Source organism: Littorina saxatilis, linkage group LG17 (genome assembly GCF_037325665.1).
Source record: "Littorina saxatilis isolate snail1 linkage group LG17, US_GU_Lsax_2.0, whole genome shotgun sequence".
NCBI lineage: Eukaryota > Metazoa > Mollusca > Gastropoda > Littorinimorpha > Littorinidae > Littorina > Littorina saxatilis.
In genome coordinates, this window is record NC_090261.1 from 21,694,902 (window position 1) to 21,722,401 (window position 27,500).

A 27,500-nucleotide genomic window follows, 5' to 3' on the forward strand; every position below is an offset into this window, starting at 1 on the left:
AAAAGCGCGAAGCGCTGTCGTAATTTCAATGTCAAATGGTTGAAAGAATTTCCCTGGCTTCAGTACGATGAAGAAAAACAGACAATGCATTGCCGCACGTGAATACTGAGAGTGGGCCCCAGATTTTTTTTTCCGCCCCAGCAATTTCCATCTCTGGGGCCAGTGTGGCCCCAGGCCAAATAAGTTAATGTCGACCCCTGCTCTCTCTCAGTCTCTCTCTCTCTCTCTCTCTCTCTCTCTCTCTCTCTCTCTCTCTCTCTCTCTCTCTCTCTCTCTCTCTCTCTCTCTCTCTCTCTCTCTCTCTCTCTCTGTCTCTGTTTGTTGAATGGCACTTAGTTGTGTGTATATTATTATTAGTACTATATGTGTTCCTCCTTGTGCGTCTGCGTGTGAGTGCGCAAGTGTGATTGCGTAATTAATGTTCCATTCTGTAATTGCTTTATTGATGTTCCATTCATGTATTTTCTACTACTTTTCTCATTTATTATTACTGTATGTTTGATGTTTCTATGATTCTAGTCGGGCGCACGCGTGAATATGTGTTTGTGTGAATGTAAAGGGCACATTGTAAGATTAAGCCTATGGCCTAAAATGTCTACCCTTTATGTGAATAAAATGTTCTAAGTCTAAGTCTAAGTCTAAGTCTAAGTCTCTCTCTCTCATCCGACTCCTGGCACGCAGGTCAAAGCAGAGGTGTAGTCTTGTGTTAACTTGAGTGCACGTGTACCCAGCAGGAGGAAGGTGATTCGGGTCATTAGTGGGGTAACTCGACCACTTGGCTTGTGGTGGAGACAGCTGAAAGATCTCTGAAAATGTGTACTCTGCCTTGCAGATTAGAAGTTTGTGCTGTCCGGGCTGGGTAAAAGGAGTGGCCGGGGAGGGGAAGGTGGGGGGGGGGGAGAGTGGGTAAGAGAGGGGAAGAGAGACGAAAGAGGAAACTGGACAGGGAAAAGTCACTGCCTGAAGCATTCATTAAAGCCAGAAAAAAAGAAAGTACGACATGTAGGTTTTCAATTCATATTTTTGCAAAGTGTGTGCTCGTGGCTGCTTTCATGGGGTGCCTGTATCCTCAGGAATTTGAGGATTTCTTTTATCTCTCTTTTTCTGACACCGTTCATTTAACGTCATTTTTACAGGACATTTTTTTTTCCTTTCAGTTAAATACGTTCTTCTTCTTCTTCTGCGTTCGTGGGCTGAAACTCCCACGTACACTCGTGTTTTTTGCACGAGTGGAATTTTACGTGTATGACCGTTTTTTACCCCGCCATTTAGGCAGCCATACGCCGTTTTCGGAGGAAGCATGCTGGGTATTTTCGTGTTTCTATAACCCACCGAACTCTGACATGGATTACAGGATCGTTTTCGTGCGCACTTGGTCTTGTGCTGGCGTGTACACACGGGGGTGTTCGGACACCGAGGAGAGTCTGCACACAAAGTTGACTCTGAGAAATAAATCTCTCGCCGAACGTGGGGACGAACTCAGTCTCACGCTGACAGCGGCCAACTGGATACAAATCCAGCGCGCTACCGACTGAACTACATCCCCGCCCCAGTTATACGTTGAAGTAGTTTGACCTTATTGTTTCAGTACAAGAAGAGCTCGTTCACCAGTAGCAAAGACTCACTCAGTCCGTCAGTGTGTGTGATGGAGGGAGGGCCTCTCCCGTGACCGGCCACCTGCAATGTACGGACAGGTTTGCACTGGCCCTAGGGTGTCTGTTCATGAGAGGGACTGTTGTAGCAGTAAAACTAGTGTGATACATAAGTAATCAATTTATCCACTTGACTATATTCACAACAGGGACTTATCACTCTTCTTTGCATGTTTTTATGCCTACGTATTTTCAAATACTCTGCAACACATGTAACCCAAATACAACATGTGCCGGTACACTACCGCTTCTTTTATGAAAACATTGCTTCGGCCATGTTGATTTTAATCAACCAATTTTCTTGTCATAACTGTGAAGAACAGAACGGAGATCACTGTCAAAGTCGGCCAATCTGCAATCATTTTCGTCTCGCGAACACTGCTCGTGAACAACTCTGTATTCTTCTTTTGATAGATTCGCGTAGGACTTTCGCGTTCGGTCAGAGAGACAACTGGCGATAGCCGTGCCGTGGAGCGAGGATTATCAGAATGCGGCAGAGCTAAGAAAGATACCGTACATAACATTACATCATAAAAGGGAAATACCATATTTGTACTGCACAAAATGATATCGTGGAACACTATTCCGATTGGCTTTCTGTTCTATAACTGTTTTACTTTTGTGCTTGTACATTCTTTTGTAGCGGTTATTCAGCAAAAGGCTGAGCTCACCCACGTATTCGAAGCTGGCCTTTAGCGCGTGTTGTGACACATTAATTACTGCTGTGCCATCCACCGAGCTAGCGACACTAGACCCGACTGTCTGTCTACGATTACAGACACTGCAGCAGGTGAGAGGGAGATGGTGTTCTATTGATTCACTCTAGCGCGATCATTGTTTAATGCTTGCCACATTCCAACAGTCCCCGTGACAACGTTAGAGAGCTCTGTCGTTATAATTGCTCATTTGTTTACATGACGAATTCTGAGTGTTCGTGTGTGACTGTGAGCACGTGCTACACACACGTCACTCTCATGTGTGTCAGCTGCCGCTTGCGGTTATTGTGCTTTTACTGCTCATTTGATTGCTACCTGATGGTGTCTGGTGATGTGAGAGTGTTGTGTAAGGTGTTAATTATGCAGGGACGTAGCACACCTAATAAAAGTGGTAGGGCGGAAAAAAATGGAAGACAAAATGCTGAGACAGCTAAGGAAATATGGGGCTTACACTACCGCCCCCCCCCCCCCCCCCTTCCCGTCCCCTTGTAATGGTCTAAAAAAGAAAGAAAACATGATGCGATTTCGTGCCTTCTGAGCTCAGTTCCATCTAATCATCTTTCCATCCTCCACCAAACAACGGGCTGGTGAATGTATCAGTGATTATCAATCGACTTACATTTATATCTAAATTCCGATACGTTGAATGTGATGAGCACTTACTTCAAATGACTTTCGTCTTCATTATTGTCTAGTGTGTTAAAAAGCAAGGATTGACAAACTGGTTTACTTCTAAACAAGCAATTTATTGATCCGTCCAGCCATCAACATTGGCAGCCTGAGTGATGACTGAAAAATAGAGGGATTTGTCAGAATATTTTTAGCGCGTTTTCGATCCATCACAACCAGGATGCACACTTGTGTCCATTGTTCAATTCTCTCTCTACATGTTGTTTCATGTGACACTGTTAACCCCACAAGTTACTGTGTTACTCAATTGTTATGGCGTACTTACGGTTGACACACAATCACTCACCCCTCAGTCTGACCCCAGCTTCACACACAGAATATACAAAACATTTCTTACCTCCATTGTTTCTCATGGGAGCAGACGGACGAAGAAGCAATTTGCACTAAATTGGCGCCAATACTTTTATGGCCTGACGGAACTCGTCACGTGTGACGTTCTCGTCAAAATAAGACGTCATCCTATTCCAGCAGTTGACCAAGACTAACACACACACAAAAAAACCCAAAAAACCGACCTTATGCCATCGCGTGAATACTACGTGGGGTGTTCTGTTGGTAGATCTCTCTCTCTCTCTCTCTCTCTCTCTCTCTCTCTCTCTCTCTCTCTCTCTCTCTCTCTCTCTCTCTCTCTCTCTCTCTCTCTCTCTCTCTCTCTCTCTCTCTTTCTTTTTATATTTAGTCAAGTTTTGACTAAATATTTTAACATCGAGGGGGAATCGAAACGAGGGTCGTGGTGTATGTGCGTGCGTGTGTGTGTGTGTGTGTGTGTGTGTAGAGCGATTCAGACTAAACTACTGGACCGATCTTTATGAAATTTGACATGAGAGTTCCTGGGTATGAAATCCCCGAACATTTTTTTCATTTTTTTGATAAATGTCTTTGATGACGTCATATCTGGCTTTTCGTGAAAGTTGAGGCGGCACTGTCACGCCCTCATTTTTCAACCAAATTGGTTGAAATTTTGGTCAAGTAATCTTCGACGAAGCCCGGACTTCGGTATTGCATTTCAGCTTGGTGGCTTAAAAATTAATTAATGACTTTGGTCATTAAAAATCGCAAAATTGTAAAAAAAAATAAAAATTTATAAAACGATCCAAATTTACGTTTATCTTATTCTCCATCATTTGCTGATTCCAAAAACATATAAATATGTTATAATTGGATTAAAAACAAGCTCTGAAAAATTAAATATATAAAAATTATTATCAAAATTAAATTGTCCAAATCAATTTCAAAACACTTTCATCTTATTCCTTGTCGGTTCCTGATTCCAAAAACATATAGATATGATATGTTTGGATTAAAAACACGCTTAGAAAGTTAAAACAAAGAGAGGTACAGAAAAGCGTGCTATCCTTCTTAGCGCAACTACTACCCCGCTCTTCTTGTCAATTTCACTGCCTTTGCCATGAGCGGTGGACTGACGATGCTACGAATATACGGTCTTGCTGAAAAATGGCATTGCGTTCAGTTTCATTCTGTGAGTTCGACAGCTACTTGACTAAATATTGTATTTTCGCCTTACGCGACTTGTTTTTTTTTTTTACGGAAAAAGTGGTCGGGCGGTCGCCCTACATGCCCTACCGGGTGCTACGTCCCTGTTATGTATACTACTTCGTTAGCGACTTCCCTTACTATTTTAGAGTGCTTTCTGTGTGGAGTAGTATAGACCCTGTACACTGTTTGTCGTGTGCTGTGTTTCTGTTGATCGAGGCCGTGGGTTGCCTTTGTCGAGGTTTACTGATGGATGTTTTGTAGAAACAGGTTCTCTGAAGTTAGGGAGCGTGTAACTGTAAGGCAGGGGTACATGTGCGTATAGTAATACGTGTGCGCAGAAATCAGCGTTCTGTCCTCATCTATAAAGCATCGCTGCCCCTTTGAATTAAAATGAAAATAACGCATCGAAATGGAATACTGTCAGATAATCAGGGTTGTGATCGCTACTTTTTAAAAAGTAGCCGCTACTTCTCCGCTACTTTAGTAAAATTTGTAGCCGCTACATTTCCGCTACTTTTTTACACAAAGTAGCCGCTACTTTTCCGCTACTTTTCAAAAAGTAGCCGCTACTTTTTCCGCTACTTTTAACTCCACACAAGCAGTAAACACAGAACAAGAAATCAAAGTCAGAATACATTTTATTTACAAAAAATAAAAACTTGTCTTCCTTCTCCTCGATGAAAGCAAAGCTTGCTAAAAAATTATCCAAAAAACTCGGTAATACACGTCCGGCTGCCATCGTTTGCTCTTGAGAATGAAGTGTGAACTGACAGACGTAAAATACTGAAGTAAAATACTGAAAACGTAGACATACCTGCAAATGAACCTTCAAGTTGTAGGAAGAGGTTTTTCCACACGAGAACACTTTCGCAGGAGCGCAACCCAACAAGCATTTAAATAAAAACTTGTCTTCCTTCTCCTCGATGAAAGCAAAGCTTTCTAAAAAATTATCCAAAAAACTCGGTAATACACGTCCGGCTGCCATCGTTTGCTCTTGAGAATGAAGTGTGAACTGAGTGTGAATGATCGATCGATCATTGAGTAGGCCTATCGCGATTCAAAACAATGTAACTTCCGGTGTAACTTCCGGTGAGTATTCGCCGAAAACACTCGTTAGCAGCTCATAAATCTGTGACCACGCGATCAACACAAATGTCCCTAAAAGATTACACATGTAGCGGAATTTGTAGCGCAAAATCGCTATTCGCTACAAAAAAATAAGTAGCGCCGCTACTATTTCGCTACTTTTACAACTTTTGAAAAAAAAAGTACTTTACCGCTATTCGCTACTTTTTTTTGTAGCGGCGCTACATCACAACCCTGCAGATAATTAATTTCGGAAATTTCGGTTACTGAATGAAGATAGTACAGTAGTACCTGCCATATCCGGTCACCCATTAGTCATTGCAAAGGTGACCGCAAATATCAGGTGGCCGTTCATTACAGGCCCCCTCCTCCTCCAAAAAAACCCAAAAAACACGATCAAGTTTTCATGAAGAAAAGAAAGCGATCATCCACGAGCCGCCGATTCATTGTCTCTGTTAGTTTTGCTTTCGTTTATACATCTTAATTATTTGCGTGTTTAACTCGATCGTCCTGGCTAAGCTATTGTTTCGTATGTTTCTATGTGTGTTGTTTGGATTATTATATATATGTATTTGAGTGTCAGATAAACAAGTGTTTCAAACTCACATCAGCTGTGATCGATCCGGAAGTGACTGCCGTAAATGTACATGTATGCGCATGTCTGTATTTACAGTTTGCGCATGCGTAAGTATTCATGTCGTCTGCTCGTGCTGTGCCGTCTGTGCACACAACACACACACACACACACCACAGGCGCTCGCCCGCGAAAGTGACAAGTGGCCGTTAAGTGGCCGCTCCTGTCGAGTAAGAGGGGCACCTTAGGGCAAAAATCAGTGACCGTTGACCGCGTCAGACAGGTTAACGGCCATTAAGAGTCAATTATAGAAGGAAAACTCATTAGTCATGGGAAAGCTGGCCGCTCCGGGTAGGTTCACGCCCACGAAAGGGCCGGAAATGGAAGGGACTACTGTATAGCTTCTTTCGGTGTATGAAGTAAAATAGATGTATTTTCTCGTGGTCACATCTGCCTTCATTGAGCCAGTGTAGTGTTTCATGCATTTGTGTCATGTGCAAAACAATTAACCAGTTCCACAAGGTTTGCATTCTTCAAAGTGCTAAATCACAAGAACCGTTCTTACACATTTCCGAGAAGATTATCTCTGAATTCGTCTTCGAAAGTGCATAGACGATCTAAAAATCGTGACAATTTTATGTATATATATATTTTTTTTTTTTTACATTATCTCGGTCATTGCCTATGCCATGGTGAGATCACCTGCTTTGTCTTGACCGCCCTTCCCACTATTGGGGCATTGTCTACACAGAGAAGGACAGCATTGCCCTGTCCTCTGCTGTCTTAGGAGCTAACCACCTGCCTGTCACAATCACAATCTCCAGGGTCTCGGAGACCTCATTTATCATCAGAGTTGTATTGAGATTGGGGGCAGGGGAGTGGGGGGGGGGGGGGGGGGATGGCCTGAACACTCCAGCGGAGGGTCTTTTATTTTCTTGCAATCTGGAGACAGATCGAGGTCATCCTCAGGAATAATTGATGTGCTGTAAAAGACAACAAAAGTCTATATGAAGTTTGATTTCTCCACAAGGTTAATTATTTACAGATTGTAGAAACGAACAGAAAGAAAGTTTGACAAATGAGTTTTCGAATTTTTTTTTTAATGTCATCAGATCAGTGTACTGAGCACCATGCTTAAACGGATAAAAGCTGTCATCAGGAAATCAAAAATTCCAGATTTAGAAATAATTTCCTGTTAAAATTCCAGATTTGAAATCATCCAGGCAGTACGTAACGATACATGTATTATACTGAAAAACTTGAAAACTCAGAATCACTGACAGTTGGCCTACAGGCGTGGTTTTGTGGGGTTGTTTTTTTTAGCATTCACAATTTTCATTCTGAACATAACCAAGGGCTTCCTTTCCCCTGTTTGCTGATTCTATGGACTCATTTTAGCTGTGCTTGCTCCAACCTGTCCGGATACCACTGACTGACTGACTATTAGGGTTTAACGTGTCTATATTTGGACAGGTATTGGTAATACGTTGAAGATATGGTGTGATACTTTGATTCGAACAAGCCCGCTGTGGCTGTTTTCTTCGACACACCAGCATTGGGTTTGTCTCGTCAAAGTATCGAAATACGATCGTGATAATCGGAGACGAGAGATGATGCATGCGTGTCTTCGTGTTTTCCAAGCCCTGAGACTTTCGCTGTGAACGTGGGATCTTTTTCGTGCGCATGTGCACACACGGGGGTGTTCGGACACCGAAGAGAGTCTGCACAAAGTTGACTCCGAGAAATAAATCTGTCGCCGAACGTGGGGATCGAACCCACGCTGATAGCGACCAACTGGCTACAAAGCCAGCGCGCTACCAACTGAGCTACGTCCCCGCCCTAAAGGAGGAGTCTCAGGTGATTTACTAATGAGGAATTACGGTCAGACTGCAGCGGGGAAGTGTCCCCAGCTGCCAGTTGTTCTTGAAATACGTCCATGGTACAGCATGGACTTGAGGGACAGCTGAGTCTAACTGCAGCTACTGTGCCAGCTAGTACACTTTACTGAGTATCCGTTAGCTCATCCTCATCCTTTGGAGACCGCACATGGAGGAAGGAAATGAACTGGTCCTTGCGTTATAGAGTTTTCTTTGGATAATATCCAAAAGTCGTGATGTGTGGGGTGCTCTGGGAAGAACAGCACATGTTCACAGAACCCCGAGGACGAGACAGTGGGAATTCTGACATGGGGGTGAGGAGGGGGGGGGGGGGAGGCGTAGGGTAGGGGCGAAAGAGGGAGAGAGAGAGTATGTCAACACTGTTAGTAACAGTATGGCTTTTTAAAGCCCTGGCTCTTGATTTTGTCAACAGAAGATTTGGGCACGTCTCAGAAGACTTTTTTCAGCTTTATGCTGTGCAGTATACGCCATAATCATGGTTGGTGCTTCTGATCTCTGATTTCTCCATTTTAGAGGGAGACACAGAATGTATCAAAACATCTTGGAAGGAAACCTGTTCTTAACTGCTAAACAGGAATACTTTGAGGCTAAGCCTGGACTGCAGGTTTTTCAGGATAGAATTCCTTACTCCCTAGCATACCAAAACATCATTTACTTAAATGTGCATATATGATTTTAGAAATATTATTACAGACAGAGATTAGATTTGAAATCAACGAATTGTACTGAGGTTGGTGCAATGGCACGACTATCTAGTCTGAGAATGTAGGAAATCACGCATGCAGAGTTACCCGTTGATGGTTGGATATATGAGTCTGACATCTGGTGCCGGAGAATCTGTTCCCCGGCCAGACACAATGCCACGCAAGGAAAGTATCAGATTACCCACTGGTCACTGGGGATCGGACTAGGCACGCACCGGTCTTTACACAGAGTGACCAGAGAAGCATTTCCTGGTCTTGCTTTCCCTTCTGTTTGCATAAATTAGCATGGAAATCAGTAATCATGTTGTTGTTTTTCCTGCGCAGAAAGAAGGGCAGTTTAAACACAGTCAGGTTTAATTGTCAGTCTCTGCTGATAAATATTTAATCCTACTTAAATTATGCAGAGACGAACCTGACTGTGGGCGTGAATGAATGGGTAATTGCATTGATTTTTTTTTGATTTTTTTTTACAAAACCTGCACTGGTTGACTTAATGAGGGAACAACAGGGAAACATTATCTGATTGAAAACATTAAGTCACACCTCCTGCTTCATTGCTTTTTGTCGACCAGGTCTCAGCTCCATTTTTCAACAGCTGAGCATACAGTGGAACAGTTAGGGCAATATCATCCCTTGTGTGTAATTGGATCTCAAATGTTGTACATGGACTTGAGTATTGATTGAACCTCACACGTCTTTCCTTGCCAGTGTTTCAAAGTTTTCTTGTTCTCCATCTAGTTGTGTTGCTCATGCCTCTTTGTGCTATGCATTGTTCTTAAGGGTGTTCAAAGGTAATTGTTCTTCCTGTGTACACTATCATGTTCACCACCGGAGATCTGTTCAACTTTCACTTGGGCACATACCAAAAATCAACAGTGTGGCTGTATTTTATGCAGAATGGGATTGTTTCCTGAATTAAGTTAGCAGATTGAATTGAATAAACAATTCCCTCACTCTGCACTGGAATCAGCCATGCTGGTGTTTTCTTGCATGTAAAAGCTATAATATCTTGGTGAAAAAAATGCAGTGCATTCAACTTCGTTCTGTGAGTTCAACAGATTGACTTAATGTAGTAAGTTAGCTTTGCGCGACGTGCCTTGTTGTTGTTTCGTTTTCTGTCCCTGAAAGCTAGAAAAGAAATTGTTTTGTTTTTCCCTTTTCCAGCTTGTTGAAGATTTTTGGAGGATTTTGTTGAGACATTATTCTTGTAGGGCAGTAACAAGATTTTTAAACAAAAAATACCACCTTTGCACAGCAATTACATGTGGCTTTTTTTTAAACCACTGTCAGAATTACCGGAGGGCTGAAAAATCAATAACAAAAGAAGTAAAAGCTAGAATTTGGCTTTGCGTATATGTACTACATGTTCCGTTTTAGCTGTCGGTCAGGTTACATTTTTATTCTCCTGCCGGCGTGTTGTACATTTTTGTGGTTTTTTTGCTAGTCAGTTTTCCTGTCTGTTTCTTGCTCTGTCATCTTCCCAGCTCAGTTAAACTTTCTCTGCCAGTCTGTCTGTCTGTCTAACTCTGTCTGTCTGTCTGTTTGTGTGAGTGTGTGTTTGTGTGTGTGTCTCTCTCTCTCTCTCTCTCTCTCTCTCTCTCTCTCTCTCTCTCTCTCTCTCTCTCTCTCTCTCTCTCTCACACACACACACTGAACTCACACAAACACACTCACACACACAAAACTTAGCTTTCACTTACTCTAGCACTGACTAAATTGTTGCTGTATGTTTCAGGCTGAGACTAGTGCAGCGACATGTCCACTGGTTCATGGGATGAATCCTCCACTCTCGTCAAGGACTTGCCTTCACCACCACCCTCTGGGGACGACGTTTTCAAGAAAAGTCAGGCCGGCGGAGCAGCTTCTACTGCCAGCGAGGCCTTTCCCGAAAAGGACAAAGACAAGCCCAGTGCTTCTCCTAGCGGTAGCAAACACAGTTCCCCTTCCCACAAACACGGCATCTTTAGCAAGAAATCGAAAGCGGCCAAGAGCCTTGGCTACCTGATCAAGGCCAGCAAAGAGGGTGCTAAACGTAGGTCCAAGTCCCCCTCCAAATCCCCCTCCAAGTCCCCCTCCAAGGAGAACTTTGCTGAAGGTGACTACGAGCCAGTGGATGAAACGGTGAAGGCCAAGTCGGAGCAATGGCAGGCCTTCCTTCAGATGCAGGACCGCATCAAGCTCAACGTGCAGAAGACTCAGCAGAACATAGGCAAGCTAGCCGCGGGCCGCGTTTCTCCTTCTGGTCGCATCTCCCCGGCCAAGCGCGGTCAGCTGACAGATGATGACCCGGAGGCGGAGGAGGACCATTCACCCACACCCTGCACAAACCTAGGAGCAGACGATGCAGCCACGATAGATGAAGCAGAGAGTAACATACTACTAGACCTAGGCGGCGACGACACACAGTGCGGGTACAGCCAGTTCAACAACGGGGATGATCCAGATGACAGTGAGCTGTCCACGTTGATCACAGGGATACGAGATTTACCACACCTTAGCGTGACGCCGGCGGGTTCTTCAGACTACCATTCCAGGAGCAGAGGCTTCAGCATGGAGCGGGAAAACCAACTGGACCTGCTTGCCTTCGAAAAGTCAGTCCCGCCTTCCACCCCGGTAGACCCCAGCGCTCAGGAGGTAGACCTGCTGGGACTGGGCATAGATTCAGACTTCACAGGGTCCGGCACCCAGCCCAATCCCATCATCAACGAGGATCTGCTAGGCCTGGATGACTTCCTCAGCCAGCCTGACCCAGGGGCCCAGTCGGGGCCGGTGCAGGAACCCGTGGACTGGTTCATGGGCATGGGGTCCACCTTCAGCAGCAACCAGTCCTCTCTCTGCTCCAGCCCTGTGGCCTTTGACGATGACTTCCTGGCAGAGCAGACCCAGTTTGCGTCCGACAGCGCCGCTGTGTCCAACCTGGCTCGCAGTCTCGTCGATGACTTCCTACAATGGGGTGCCGAAGCTGATAAGAAGAATACTGGTTCCGAGAACTTGTCTAGAAATCCATTTAGTTCTGACTCTGGCCAGGCTGATACTGCAGAGAAAACCAATGCCTTTAACCCTTTTGCCACCATTGTAGAGTCGGATGAAGCGGATAATGTTGACTTTGCTCACCATCCGGGGAACAGCTCAAAAGCCATGGATCACATGGACCCATTTATGACTGTGAGATCCAGTAGCAGTAAAGTTTTGCAGGAGAGAAATGATCCTTCCATCACAGTAACATCCCCAACAGATAGCATAAAACTGGACCAGAATGACCCATTCATGACTGGTTCATCTACTACCAGCAGTGCTGTCCAGGATAAAGCAGATCCTTTCAGCGCCTTGTCATCTACTGCTAGTAGTAACATACAGGACCAGAATGACCCATTCATGACTATTTCATCTACTGCTAGCAGTACTGTTCAGAATAAAACGGATCCTTTTAGCACCTCACAGGAACAGAATGACCCGTTCATGATGATTTCATCTACTGCTGGCAGTGCTGTTCAGGATAAAACAGATCCTTTCAGCGCCATGTCATCATTTGCTAGTAGCAACATACAGGACCAGAATGACCCGTTCATGACTATTTCATCAACTACTAGCAGTGCTGTTCAGGATAAAACAGATCCTTTCAGCGCCTTGTCATCCACAGCTAGTAGCAACATACAGGATAAGAATGACCCGTTCATGACTATTTCATCTACTGCTAGCAGTGCTGTTCAGGATAAAACAGATCCTTTTAGCACGTCACAGGATAAGAATGACCCTTTCATGACTATTTCATCTACTGCTAGCGGTGCTGTTCAGGATAAAGCAGATCCTTTTAGCACCTTGTCATCCACTGCTAGTAGCAACATACAGGACATGAATGACCCGTTCATGACTGTTTCATCTACAGCTAGCAGTGCTGTTCAGGATAAAGCAGATCCTTTCATGGCGGCCTCATCCATCGCTAGTAGCGTGCCTCAGGATAACAGTTCAAACCTAGACCCCTTCGGTTGTGCACCTTCGCTGGACCTGAACGCCAATCCTCAGGAGCAGCCAAAACCATCCCTGCCAGTATTCTCCTCAGACTCTGCCTCCAAACCCAAACCAGCCAACCCATTTCTTACAGAACCTGCTGCAGAAAGTACCCCTCAAAGCCAGCCAGACTTCGACGATGACTTCTTCTCCAGCAAAGGGAAGAGAGAGGTGAAGCAGGATGCGGGCAGTGCATGGGGCGCGGCAGACGCTGTCTCTCCTACACAAGCCTTCAACCCCTTTGAGAACGATATGTTCACGACTCCTAAAAATCCCACCATCAGTGCAGACGGTGCCGGAGGGGAGGGGGGGACTATGAAGCCCATTAACCCTTTCCTCACAGCCAGCTTTGAGAACATCAACGCCCCTGTACCTGCAGCAAACGTTAACCGGCTCTTCTTGGTTTCTACTGACTCACTTGACAAAGTTGGGGCAACCCCCTCTACTGGTGCTGCTGCTGCAGGGCCTTCAGAGCCTTCTGACGTGTTTGACCCGTTCAGCAGTACACCAAGCAAGCCAACAAAACCGGACACTCTTCTCGGAACCGATGATTTGATGGGAACTGGAGCGTTCGACAACCTTGATGACGACCATGAAGATGAGGAAGAAGACACTGGCTTCAAGATCAAAATCCGCGCCGAGCCCATTAACAGAGACGGTGCTGGTTCTTCACCTGTGCCTGTCCTCCCCCCTCCCCCCAAGCGGCCAAAGTCTCCTCCAGCGTCCAGCAGAGAGAACCCCTTTGACAAGGAGTCCCCGCCGGAAGAGAACTTCGCCAGCTTCCAGCCTGAAGAGGAGAAGAAAGAGGTGGTGGAGCCCAGAGGCATGCTCAAGTCCATGTCCTCGGATAGCAGCAGTTATGAAGAGGATGAGAGCTTGGAACCTCTGGAGCCCTTCAGAACCACCTTCACTAAAGGCTACTGGAAGCTGATGATGAGGCAGCCCATCAAGAAGAAGCTGGCAGGCAACCGCTTCTGGAAAACCGTGTACGCCAAGCTGGTGCAGACCAAGGACGGCCCCGTGCTCAAAGTGTATGACAGTGAGGACTGCGAGGGAGACGTGTTCCAGGAGTTACCCTTGCAACCGTGCTACTCCGTGTCAGAACTCACAGTGCAGCAGTTTGACCAGTACGGTAAGATCCACACCGTCAAGGTGCAATACATCTTCTACAGAGAAAGAGTGGGCATCAAGCCTGAGCGTATCACTCCGTCGTTCGTAAAGAAACCCAAGCCCAACATGGTGCTGGACCATGCGCCCCAGGTGTCAGAGCTGCTCAAGTTCGGCTCCCTGGACATGGAGGAAATTCGCTCCTTTGTCGGTGAGATGGAGGACGCCTTCATGAGACTGGACGCCCGGCGAGACAAGACTCTCACCTACACCAAGGAGGAGATACAGGGGGATGTCTGGGACGAGTACGAAGCGGTGATCGACAAGGACGGGCGCACCTTGAACCAGAAGGCTCGCGTGCGTGTCTTTGTTCTGGCTTTCATCACGGGCATGCCAGCGTGTGAGCTGGGCATCAACGACAGGACCCGCAAAGGGCTGGAGGTGGTCGGGCGCCACGACATCATCCCGGTCAAGACGGAGGACTGGATCCGGATCGAGGACCCTGAGTTCCACAGTGTGGTGGACCTGGAGACCTACGAGAAGACTAACAACATCCGTTTCCACCCCTTGGACGCCTGTCAGTTCGAGCTGCTGCGTTTCCGCATACGACCTCGAGAAAACCGCGAGCTACCGCTGCAACTCCGCGCTCAGCAGATCATGAAGGATCGGCACTACGAGATCCGCTGCGACATGCTGGTCACCGGCTACCACGCCTTCAGCAAGAAGTGCGGCCAGTTCCCCTGCGAGGACATCGAGATCCGCTTCAAGATCCCAGAGTCCTGGATTTACTATTTCCGCTACGAGCGCAAGTTCAAGTACGGGTCGCTCAAGTCGATGACGAGGAAGCCGGGGAAGATCAAAGGTCTGGAGCGGATCACGATGATGGCCCAGGGTCTGCTGAGTTCTGCACTGATGGAAGCCTCCGTGGGGACCGCCAAGTACGAGCACCTGCATCGCAGTGTGGTGTGGAGAGTGCCCAGACTGCCAGAACGAAATCAAGGTGAGAGGTTTAGAGAGAAACGAGAAGGGGAAAAGAAATTGAGCTGGGGTGGAGGATCTTAATCAGTAAGGCAGAGCACTATTTTCAAATCTGAGAAACAAAGGGACATTACACAAGTGATCTAAATACATACATGTGAAACAAGAGTAAGTGAGATTTATGATTGAGGATGACATCTATATATAGCTTGTTCATTTTAATGCTTGTTAATTATTCTCTCAGGTGCCAAGAGATTGGCTCCGCATAACTCTCGCTTTCTCTTGGATTGGATTGGATTGGATTGGATAAGATTTACAGTCCAGTGAGGTTACCCTCATGGAAATTCGGGCTGCTTTCTCCCCGGGGAAAGCGAGCTGCCATACATACGGCGCTACCCATATTTTTTTTTTTTTCCTGCATGCGTGTATTCATGTTTCCTGAGACTTAATGCCGTGTGAGATGGAATTTTTTTTTACTTTATAATTTATTCCAAGTCCCACGGGTATTTGATGGACATTTTTATCTATGCCTATACAATTTTGCCGCAGAAAGACCCTTTTGTCAATCGTGGGATCTTTAACGTGCACACCCCAATGTAGTGTACACGAAGGGACCTCGGTTTTTCGTCTCATCCGAAAGACTAGCACTTGAACCCACCACCTAGGTTAGAAAAGGGGGGAGAAAATTGCGGCCTGACCCAGGCCTGAACACGCAACCTCTCGCTTCCGAGCGGAAGTGCGTTACCACTCGGTCACCCAGTCTTGTTGCACATGTTGTATGCATTTACTGATTGAAAGTGCTTTCTCCCCTTTGTCTTTGGGGTGGAGGAGATAGAAGTGGATCGGAGTTGAGAGGGAGACTGTCATGTGAGGGAGACGAGGGAAGTTAACCCTTACACTGGTGCAATTCTGTAACACATGTTACATAGCCACTGGTGAATTAACAGAGAGAAAAATAAAGAAAAACGGTCATATATATATATATATAGGTTTTCGCATCCATGAGAGGTAATCAGAACCAACCAAACAGACTGAGCCAGTAGCGCGACATATGTCGTGACAACCAGGTGACAGTATACGTAAAGTAGCGCGACAACCAGCCTAAGGGTTAATGCATGTGTATGTGAGTGAGAGAGAGAGAAATTCAGTGTCAATTCTGTTTACCATTAGTATGTAATGACTCACAAATGCAGCGTCCAGAAAATTTGACGATTTAACAGAATTGTAATGAATATTTTTTTATGAAATATAAGGATGTTTTATAGCTGTAGCATAACCATTAGGCCACACCCTCTATTATTTGGGGTAAACCAAATTTCAACCCTCATGCATTTTTTTTCCATCAGAGAAAGATTGCACACACACAGACAAAAATTAAAACAAGTCGCGTAAGGCGAAATTACAACATTTAGTCAAGCTGTCGAACTAACAGAATGAAACTGAACTCACTGCATTTTTACAGCAAGAGCGTATACTCGTAGCATCGTCAGTCCACCGCTCGATGCAATGGCAGTGAAATTGACAAGAAGAGCGGGGTAGTAGTTGCGCTGAGAAGGATAGCACGCTTTTCTTTATCTCTATTTTTTTTTAACTTTCTGAGCGTGTTTTTAATCCAAACATATCACATCTATATGTTTTTGGAATCAGGAACCCACAAGGAATAAGATGAAATTGTTTTTAAATCGATTTCGGAAATTTTATTTTAATAATAATTTTTGTATTTTTAATTTTCAGAGCTTGTTTTTAATCCAAATATAACATATTTATATGTTTTTGGAATCAGAAAATGATGAAGAATAAGATAAACGTAAATTTGGATCCTTTTAAAAACAATTTTTTTTTTTTACAATTTTCAGATTTTTAATGATCAAAGTCATTAATTAATTTTTAAGCCACCAAGCTGAAATGCAATACCGAAGTCCGGCCTTCGTCGAAAATTGCTGGGCCAAAATTTCAATCAATTTGATTGAAAAATGAGGGTGTGACAGTGCCGCCTCAACTTTTTAAAAAAGCCGGATATGACGTCATCAGAAATATTTATCAGAAAAAAGAAAAAAACGTCCGGGGATATCATTCCCAGGAACTCTCATGTCAAATTTCATAAAGATCGGTCCAGTAGTTTGGTCTGAATCGCTCTACACACACACACACACAGACAGACACACATACACACACACACACACACACACACATACACCACAACCCTCGTCTCGATTCCCCCCTCTACGTTAAAACATTTAGTAAAAACTTGACTAAATGTAAAAAGATTGCAGAAAAGAAACTGATTCAATTAAATTAATTAGAAGAGTTCACTCAGTAAGTACTTGTAAGTAACATGAAAAATGTGCAAAGAAATATAACCTCGAAGCCTCCCCCCCTCCCCTCTCTCTCTCTCTCTCTCTCTCTCTCTCTCTCTCTCTCTCTCTCTCTCTCTCTCTCTCTCTCTCTCTCTCTCTCCTCTCTCTATCTCTCTCTCTCCTCTCTCTCTCTCCTCTCTCAGTCTCTCTCTCTCTCTCTATCACTCACTCACTCTCTCTCTCCCTCTTTCTCTCCCTCTCTCTTTCTCTCTCTCTCTCTCTCTCTCTCTCTCTCTCTCTCTCTCTCTCTCTCTCTCTCTCTCTCTCTCCAACGTGTTTGTGAGAGAGAGAGAGAGAGAGAAATGTTGTGTACCTGCTTGTTGTCTTCAGGCGAATGAAAGAGACTAAATGTATGAAAAATTATCAACTACTGTTTGGGGCAGCATATAATGGTTGGTTGGTTTGTGTGTACATGTACATTTGGTTTTTTGCTGTTGTGTCTGTCTTGGTATTTTATACCCTGCAGTGTTAAGGAGGAGGAAATTAACCCACTTCTTATTACATATCATTATTCTCATTATTCTCATTAGGGAATGAGAATAATGAAAATAAGAAGTGGGTTAATTTCCTCCTGCTTAACACTGCAGAGTATAAAATACCAAGACTTGAGACCCCAGTATCTTCCATTTCCTCGTTCACGAAATTTAAACTTTTCGTTATATTTATAAGTGCAAAAATGAGCTGTGTTGCAAATGGAGCAGTACAATTCTTTGGGCTAAATATTCATGCGATTTTCATTTCCCCAAGAGCTCATTATCCAAACCAATTTGTCAGCTCCATGCCCGAACAGCTTGGTATAGACATCAGAACGGCGAATTCTATAGCTGGGGGCGACTTGGTTTCGATGTCTCGTGCAGAAAAGGAATAGGATTCCTATGCTGTACATCATGATCATTTGCCCCCAAGGAAGTCATTAACATCAGAGAGTGGTGTCGTAGGGGCTTCTTCAATCAGACTTGGACGTGTTAGAGCTGGGTACTGTATGGTTTTGCGGTAGACTTGCTGGGGACAGACTTGAGACGAATGGAGAAAGTTCACCCTGACCCAGATTCCCTTTTGTTCAAAATATTCTTCTTCCGGGTTCGTGGGCTGAAACTCTCACATACACTCGTGTTTTTGCCCGAGTGGATCTTTACATGTATAACCGATTTTACCCCGCCATTTAGGCAGCCATACGCCGCTTACAGAGGAAGAATGCTGGGTATTTTTGTGTTTCTGTAACCCACCGAACTCTGACATAGATTACACTACAGGATCTTTTCTGTGCGCACTTGGTCTTGTGCTGGCTTTTACACACGAAGGGGGATAAGGCACCAGCAGGTCTGCACATAACTTGACCTGGGAGATCGGAAAAATCTCCACCTTAACACACCAGGCGCGGCCGGGATTCGAACCCACAACCTTCCGCTTTGGAGGTGCGGCGACCACCAAGCCATTGCACCCTTCAGTTCATAATATATTTCTCAGCCCTCACATTAACACCAGAGAGTGATGTAGGAGCTTCTTCAATCAGACTTAGACGCGGCAGAGCTGGGTACTGTATGGTTTTGCCGTGGACTTGCTGGGGACAGACTTGAGACGAATGGAGAAAGTTCAACTTGACCCAGATTCCATTTTGTTCATAATCATAATATATTTCTCAGCCCTCACATTAACACCAGAGAGTGGTGTAGGGGCTTCTTCAATCAGACTTGGACACGTCAGACCTGGGTACTGTATGGTTTTGCCCTGGGGAGTGACCAGAGAAGAGGGGAGATAGTTCACTCTGACCCAGATTCCCTTTTGTTCATAATGTATTTCTCAGCCCTCACAGTTTCAGTAAAGACTTGGAAATCAAATTTAATGTTATCTGACACCAACATATCAGGGAGCAGCTTTCTGTTGTAAATGTTAATGTTCGTTTCGTGTTCAACTTAAAGGTCACCTTATAGAAGGAGTCATTGTGTTTCGGTGTGGGTGTGTGCGTGTTTTCATTACACTCCTTGTTTCTTGTTTCAATGAACTGGCTGGCAAGACTATCACTTCGCAGACTTTTATCATAAACCAGATGAATACTCCCACTGTAAAACTACAAGTTGCCAAATTTAGCAGTAGAATTCCTTTATAGTGTCACAAATTATTATTCTTGGTTTTTTTACTTCCCTTTGTAAAGTATACATATCACACATTATTTTTCTTTTTTTACATCTGCCCTTTACGGCTTTAGTCTTGCAAAGTATCACAAATTATTTTTCTTCTTTTACTACTACAGTGGTACCTCTATATAACGACTTTGAAAATGTTACCGACATTCGGTCGTTATATATGGAGGGGTCGTAATATGGAGGAGTTGGTTTATGTTCATGTCCGGTCCGTCACTGATCCGGATTGAATGACATGGGCGTTTTGATTGATGCCACCCACAAAGTATGGTAACCAATTTTCTATTCAATTAATTACCCACACAAAGTTTGCTTGCACCGTAACTATTCAAGAGCTATTAGTTTGCAATAAACACACTGAGGTCGAACAAAAGCATGCGGTTCCAAAGCATGCACATCTTTGACGATGTCGATAAAATTACCAGTTACAAATCAGTCATACGATACCCAGCAAGGAATTTGGTTAAAAACTAAGACACAGTGTCCCAAACGCAAGGTACCGAATGTAAAGAACGGCGGCAGTGTGTTGAAACTGATGTAACATTGTAGCGAAAAGCGTCAGTTTTCACGATGAAGCGCTTGCTCCTTCAAGGGACATCATTGCACTTCGGACTGTCCAGAGAGTTGAGTAATTTAGGACACTCCACTACTCATCTTCAAACTTCACTGACGGGATTATGAGGAGAGTTTATTGATTCAACCAAACGCGCGGTTGTATATCGCGTCACTCGGTCACGGATCGGGGAAAGCAAAAAAAAGTTCCAGATTTCGAAACTATGTTCTGGCGTCGGCCATTGTTAGCTTGACAAAAACACTTGCACGTGCTTCGCTGACGTACATCGCAAAATTTCCTGACATCACCACAACTTTCGGTTTTGGTTCGATGTGCGGATTACTTTCATGATATTTCTGTAGTCTGTAACTTTGCGTGTTGTCAGGTAAGAGTTACTGCAAAATGAAGCAGAGATCTTGCAAATGAGCTTTATCTAGATTCATAATAAAGTAATGACCTGAAATAGAAACGAAAACCCGTGGCTTCAGCTGTTTGTGTGCCGAAGTGATGTTGTACACGGAAAGGATTTCCGCAAGTTTTGAGCGTCCATATCGCGCACTTGGAGATATAATTAGAGTAAACCAAACCCATGATAATTTTGGGAAAAGTCGTTATAAGTCCACGTATGGACGGTCGTATGTCGTATCAGAGAGGGGGACGTAATACGGAGGTGAGAAATACTAAGACAAAGAAGGAGAAAAAATCCGTCAGAGAAAAGTTGGTCGTATTATTGAGGGACCCGTAAAAGAGAGGGGTCATAAAGAGAGGTACCATTGTACCCTTTAGTCTTGTAAAGTATATGTATCACAAATCATTTGTCTGGCTTTACTTTCCTTTAGTCTTGTAAAGTATCACAAGTTATTTTTCATGTGTTCCAGGTGCCTACAAGAACCACATGTTTGTCCTTCGACTGGACCTGGGTCCACACGACGAAATCCCCGACACCTTCGAGGAATGGGCCAACGTAGAGTTTAACACGCCGGCCACCACCGTCTCTAAAGCCCAGGTGAGATCCATCTCCGTGGAGAACCCGAACCCGCCGGAGAAATGGGTGCGCTATGTGGCCAAGTACCACTACCGCGTCCAGATCGACAACAAGGTGGAAACAGCGTCCGATCACGAAGGAGATGAAGACTAGCACTGACTTTGCTGTGTGTTACCTGGTCGGTTTTCTTTTGCTGGTGTTAGGGTGGCTAAGTGCCACTACCGCCTCCAGATCATGAAGGAGATGAAGACTAGCGTTGACATTGCTGTGTGTTGCCTAGTTGGTTTTCTTTGGGATGATGTTATGTGGGAGAACTGGATCTGGAAATGAACCACTACCACTGCCAGATCTTCAAGGTTAAAACAGCGTCCAACCACGAAGAAGAGGAAGACTTGTGCTGACTTTGCTGTATGTTACCTGGTCGGTTTTCTTTTGCATATGTGATGAGGGGATGTTATGTACGAACACCAGGAGGACTGAATCTGGAAAACAATCACTTACCACTTCCGGATCTTCAAGATGGAAACGGCGTCAGACTATGAAGGAGATGAAGGCAAGATTTGACAACAGTGTACTGTGTTATCTGGTTGGTTTTGTTTTGGTGATGTAATGGGGAATAGTATACTAGGAGGAATGAATGACATTAATCTAGAAAATTCTCACTACAGTGTCCAGATTGACAACAAGATAGAAACTGCGTCAGACCATGAAAGAGATGAAGACTAACATTGACAATGGTGTGTACGAGTTAACTGGTGGGTTCTGTGACTCATGAATTGAGAAGTGTTCTGCCGGGATGGCTTAGTGTTTAGTTTGCTAATAAGTGTACCCACTCTTGCTGATGGAGCGATGGTTGCACCATGATGATTGATGTTGATGTAACTTGATTCTTGTCTTTGAGATAGGATTGTTATTATTACACACTTTGATGAGGGCGAGTGTCCTTCCTTTCTTGATTTTGATGTGCGAAGACCAACTCAATCGGAAAACGGCACAGATTATTGTGCTTTAAAGTTAAGGCAGAGGATGCATCGTTGTCGTATAGTTATCAGCGAGTAGAAGAAACATTAGCTTGTCTCTTGTCATGACAAAATGGGAAACATCCTGAACTTTTTGTATATTGTGTAGGAGATGATGGACAATTGTTGTACTATCGCTTGCCTTGCCCTGTGTGCAAAGAAACTGCAACTGTTGTTTGACGCATGTTGCTGGGGCCAGAACAGGAGACTGTGCTGTGATTATCTGCTCTTGTTGATATAGAGAAGGCTGCAACATGATGATCCGGCAGTTCGAGTGAAAATCTTGTGAAAACCACTTTGTACTTAAACTTGAGTTTAACTGGAGTGTACATGCCAGGTCCGATTTTACTTTGTACTTAAAGTGAGTAGCCATGCATGCAGTTCCAAGGGTTAGACGCATGATTTGTATGGAATGTTTGCTTTTTCTTAGTGTGGAGGAAGACAAGAGGTAGAGATATAAAGCATTGTGATAACGTTCAGCTCAGCTTTCTGTTTCTCCCCAGTGCAATTGTAGAAGGTAGTTCCCCAGCTCGGAGATACATGTAGTCAAAATGTGACATTTTGTAATCATTTAGAAGCTCATTCAATTGTTCAGTCAATCTTACTGTGCGCTCAAAAGTGCTTGTAGTTCAGAGGGAACTCAGCAGACAAATCATCAGTCAGTTTGGGATTCCATTCTCCATCACATGTACAGTGTTAATTTTCCGGTGCAATATTTCTTTCATCACATCATTCCCATGCATGCATATCGATTTTTGTTTCCATCGTTTTGTATCATTTTTTTTTTTTACTTTTCAAGACACCAACCCGTTACAAACATGTTTCTTTCTACTATGCTTATCGAAAGTACATAAAGTGTTACTGTTAAATGATTCATTGACTTGAAATAGGTAGCATCAGTCCGTGAGCTTTTGCCTGAAATTCGCTAAGTAATTAGATGTCCACAGGGAAAATAACATGAACATCAGAGAAACCCACCAAGTGAAGTGGAAAGTTGAATTGCAGATTATATGCTTTGGTTTAGTTCTGTTTCTTTTTTGGGAAGTGTAGGTTGAGAAGGGAGGCTGAACAAATGTGTGAGATGTAAGGTCTAAGAGAAAAGAGGGAGAGAGAGAGATTGTATGGTAAAAAAAAAAGAAGAAAAGAGAGCGTGAGCATGTGAGAGGGAGAAAGAGAGTACATGTGTGCAAGAGAGAGAGAGAGAGAGTAAGATAGTGTGTATGTGTGAGAGAGAAAGAGAGTACATGTGTGCAAGAGAGAGAGAGAGAGAGTAAGATAGTGTGTATGTGTGAGAGAGAAAGAGAGTACATATGTGCAAGAGAGAGAGAGAGTAAGATAGTGTGTATGTGAGAGAGAGAAAGAGAGTACATGTGTGCAAGAGAGAGAGAGAGTAAGATAGTGTGTATGTGTGAGAGAGAAAGAGAGTACATGTATGTGTGCAAGAGAGAGAGAGTAAGATAGTGTGTATGTGTGAGAGAGAAGTTTGTATGTGTGTGTGAGAGAGTGTGTGTGTGTGTGTGTGTGTGTGTGTGTGTGTGTGTGTGTGTGAGGAAGTGCTGAGTATCAGTATCTGTGTGTGAGGTATTTAAAGAACTACAACTAACATGTTCTAATTTTAAGTATACACTTGACGAAATCATTCATGTGCATATCATTTTCATCCAAGTATTTGCTCTTTTTTTGTGCTTTTATTTGTGTGATTTGCACATAGCTTGCACAAAATCAGTGTGATGTTATTTGTTTACAACAATGCATATTAGCAAAATAAACGAAGCTTTTTTCTATATTCTTCATACCCTGGGAGTGATTGTATTTTTTAACACCTGTTTAATGGTTGTCATATCATTCCAAGGCAGTTTATTCACTAGTTGTGTGCAACAGTGATTTATATATTAGTAGATCTGTACATATTTGATGGCTTCAGTTACCGACGTTAAACACCAAATAAAGAAAGATGGCTTCAGTTTTTTAACAGGTGTGCATAAGTATTGTGGATTGTATAAAGTGACAGAAAGAAGAAGTGTAGAATTGTATTGTCTTTGTAATGTATACACAGTGACATACTATTGTTTCTTTTTTTTCTGTTTTTTCTGTTTCCATGTTTTTGTATTTCTTTTTTTATACATTTATATAAATTACACATCATTCTTTCTCTTTTGAAAATGAGTTTATTACCGCAACCTGACAATTATATACCTAGTCATTAATCACAACTTAAACACAGATTGAGTGCATGCTGGTGATTAAAGAATTGAGAGTGAAAGTAGCAAGCAGAACTGTACTACGCATTTTGTATTCTGCACAGGATTTATACCAGTTGAAAATTACTCGTTTATTTTTTCTCAAATGTAAATGCCAGTTGTATTTTTTTCTGTTTAGAGAGACAGTTTATCTCCCAGTCTCTCCCCCCTACCGCACATACCTCTCCCTCCTCCTCCCCCTCCCCCTCGTCATGCATAATACCTACCCAGCTGCATGCATATGTACAAATATGCACGCACACTTACAGACAGAGAGATTTTCATTCACATTCAAGTTTTCTTTCTCCCCACCACTAACCACCATTCTAGTGCCCCCCTCCCCCTCCCTCCCCTCCCCTCTCCCCCCCCTCCCCACCTCCCCTACCCACCCGCTCCTCCCTTCCCTATTGTATCCCTATAATATCCCTGTATTACATATTTTCTAGGCTTTTATAACAGGAGAACAAAATTAACAGATAGTTCATTATTAGCAATAATGCCGACAGTATACTGCCTTGTTTTTTGTGCCATTGATATTAAGTGTCACTCAGTTTCTGATTAAAAAAAAAAAATACTGCCTCTCAAAGTTTATCCTCGTATGAGACAGAAAAATCATCTCTGTATGCCATTGTTGGATTCAGAAATTCAGCCATTTAGTAATATACTAAAATTGCTTCAATGAAATCAATTTGTTTAAAATATTAGAAGAGGTATTTGACACTTTTTATTACTTCTTGATATTTTGTTGAACTAGTATTATAATTATTTGCAGTACTCATATACACACTGTCATATATATACAGAGTTTTAGTTTTACTTTCAGTATTCATTCATTTATCCTGGATTTTGGAGAGAGGCCAGTGTGCATGCTGTTCATGACCATTACGTTGTTTTGTTTTGGCAGATGATTAGACGAAACTAAATGATTGTGTTTTTGTACCTGATTTTATATGATGCTTTTGGTTTTGTTTGTGACTATTTTTAAATTGTATGATGAGACTACTGCTTATGTAAGAAATGTTATGTCCTTTGTACTGGAAACTTGCATTCTCCCAGTAAGGTAATATATTGTACTACGTTGCAAGCCCCTGGAGCAAAATTTTGATTAGTGCTTTTGTGAACAAGAAACAATTGACAAGTGGCTCTATCCCATCTCCCCCCTTTCCCCGTCGCGATATAACCTTCGTGGTTGAAAACGACGTTAAACACCAAATAAAGAAAGAATGAGACTACTGCTCTTGATTTTGAATGAGATTGGTCTTTCAACTGACTCCAAGAATACTCATTTAACCTTGATTGTTTACTGTGTTCAGTTTCAGTGTTGACTGCTTTTGTTGCACTTTTTTTCTTCTTCTATTATTTCTATCCTTTTTACATTTAGTCAAGTTTTGACTAAATGTGACCCTCCACCACGGAATGAGTCGCATGTCAGCTTTTCATGATTTTCATATTTTTACATTTTCTTACAGAGTTTTTTATTCTCTATCCAGTGGTGAAAACCGTTTTAGAAAAGAGAGAAAACTTTTTGAGTTATAAGCCTGCGACTATGGGGACACTCACACTGTTACTAGACACCCCCCGGACTTATTATGCCTAGCGCAGAACCGCGTGAGGTGACATGCGACTCATTTCGTGGTGGAGTGTCACAAATGTTTTAACATAGAGAGGGGAATCGAGACGAGGGTCGTGGTGTATGTGTGTGTGTGTGTGTGTGTGTGTGTGTGTGTGTGTAGAACGATTCAGACTAAACTACTGGACCGATCTTTATGAAATTTTACATGAGAGTTCCTGAGAATGATATCCCCGGACGTTTTTTTCATTTTTTCGATAAATACCTTTGATGACGTCATATCCGGCTTTTTGTAAAAGTTGAGGCGGCACTGTCACACCCTTATTTTTCAATCAAATTGATTGAAATTTTGGCAAAGCAATCTTCGACGAAGGCCAGACTTTGGTATTGCATTTCAGCTTGGTGGCTTAAAAACTAATGAATGAGTTTGGTCATTAAAAATCGGAAACTTGTAATTAAAATTATTTTTTTTATTAAACGATCCAAAAACAATTTCATCTTATTCTTCGTCATTTTCTGATTCCAAAAACATATACATATGTTATATTTGGATTACAAACAAGCTCTGAAAATTTAAAAATATAAAAAAATTATGATTAAAATTAATTTTCCGAAATTGATTTAAAAACAATTTCATCTTATTCCTTGTCGGTCCCTGATTCCAAAAACATATAGATATGATATGTTTGGATTAAAAACAAACTCAGTAAGCTAAAAAGAATAGACATACGTGTTATCCTGCTCAGCGCAACCACTACCGCACTATGCATGGCTTGTCGATTTCACTGCCTTTGCCACGAGCGGTGGACTGACGAAGCTACGAGTATGTGGTCTTGGTGAAAAAAGCAGTGCGTTCAGTTTCATTCTGTGAGTTCGACAGCTTGACTAAATGTTGTTATTTCGCCTTACGCGACTTGTTTCTACTTATATGTGTTGTCTGAACACCGGCATTCCACAAAGCTTTAAAGGTGGTCCTTATTTGAGCCCGAAGTCGACTTCGCCCAGTTAAGAACAGGCTTTAAGGCTAAGTTTCTGAGGCCGGTGTTATGAAAACAATTTGATTTGTTCGTAGATGTTTTTAAATGATTTAGGGTTAGGGGGAAGAATTTACCCGATGCTCCCCAGCATGTCGTAAGAGGCGACTAAAGGATTCTGTTTCTCTTTTTACCCTTGTTAAGTGTTTCTTGTATAGAATATAGTCAATTTTTGTAAAGATTTTAGTCAAGCAGTATGTAAGAAATGTTAAGTCCTTTGTACTGGAAACTTGCATTCTCCCAGTAAGGATTGTACTACGTTGCAAGCCCCTGGAGCAAATTTTTTATTAGTGCTTTTGTGAACAAGAAACAATTGACAAGTGTCTCCCGTCGCGATATAACCTTCGTGGTTGAAAACGACATTAAACACCAAATAAAGAAAGAAATGTTGGTACTGTTGTTGTTTTTTTGTTTTGTTTCTTTTCTTTTTGTAAAATCTGTCCACACAAGTCTGTTTTGATTTTTAAGACAACACTTTTACAAAGAAATCAAGGCCAAAAATCAAAGCTTGGGTGGGAGCGACAATTGTGATCAATCAATTATTTCATACATTAGAATGACATTTCATACTTGAAAGATAAAATAAAGTCAAATAATTCACCAGCATTGGCTATTCTACTGTATGTTGTTTTACTTTGACATTTTGCATTCTAGTTCAGTGAATGCGCTTGTGGTGTGCTTGTTTTGATGG

At 43.0% G+C, this 27,500-nt stretch overlaps 1 protein-coding gene across 1 annotated transcript in view; it reads left to right on the forward strand.

The window, feature by feature from the left end:
* The window catches only part of LOC138953616 (serine-rich adhesin for platelets-like), a 71,757-nt gene extending 47,829 nt beyond the window's left edge, over window positions 1-23,928 (forward strand). The window contains exons 2-3 of the mRNA XM_070325491.1: window positions 10,553-14,932; window positions 20,840-23,928. Of these exons, the coding sequence (XP_070181592.1) occupies window positions 10,573-14,932; window positions 20,840-21,099 (4,620 nt within the window). The 5' untranslated portion in view covers window positions 10,553-10,572 and the 3' untranslated portion in view covers window positions 21,100-23,928. The remainder of the gene's footprint in view (window positions 1-10,552; window positions 14,933-20,839) is intronic.
* The last annotated feature ends 3,572 nt before the right edge of the window (window positions 23,929-27,500 follow it).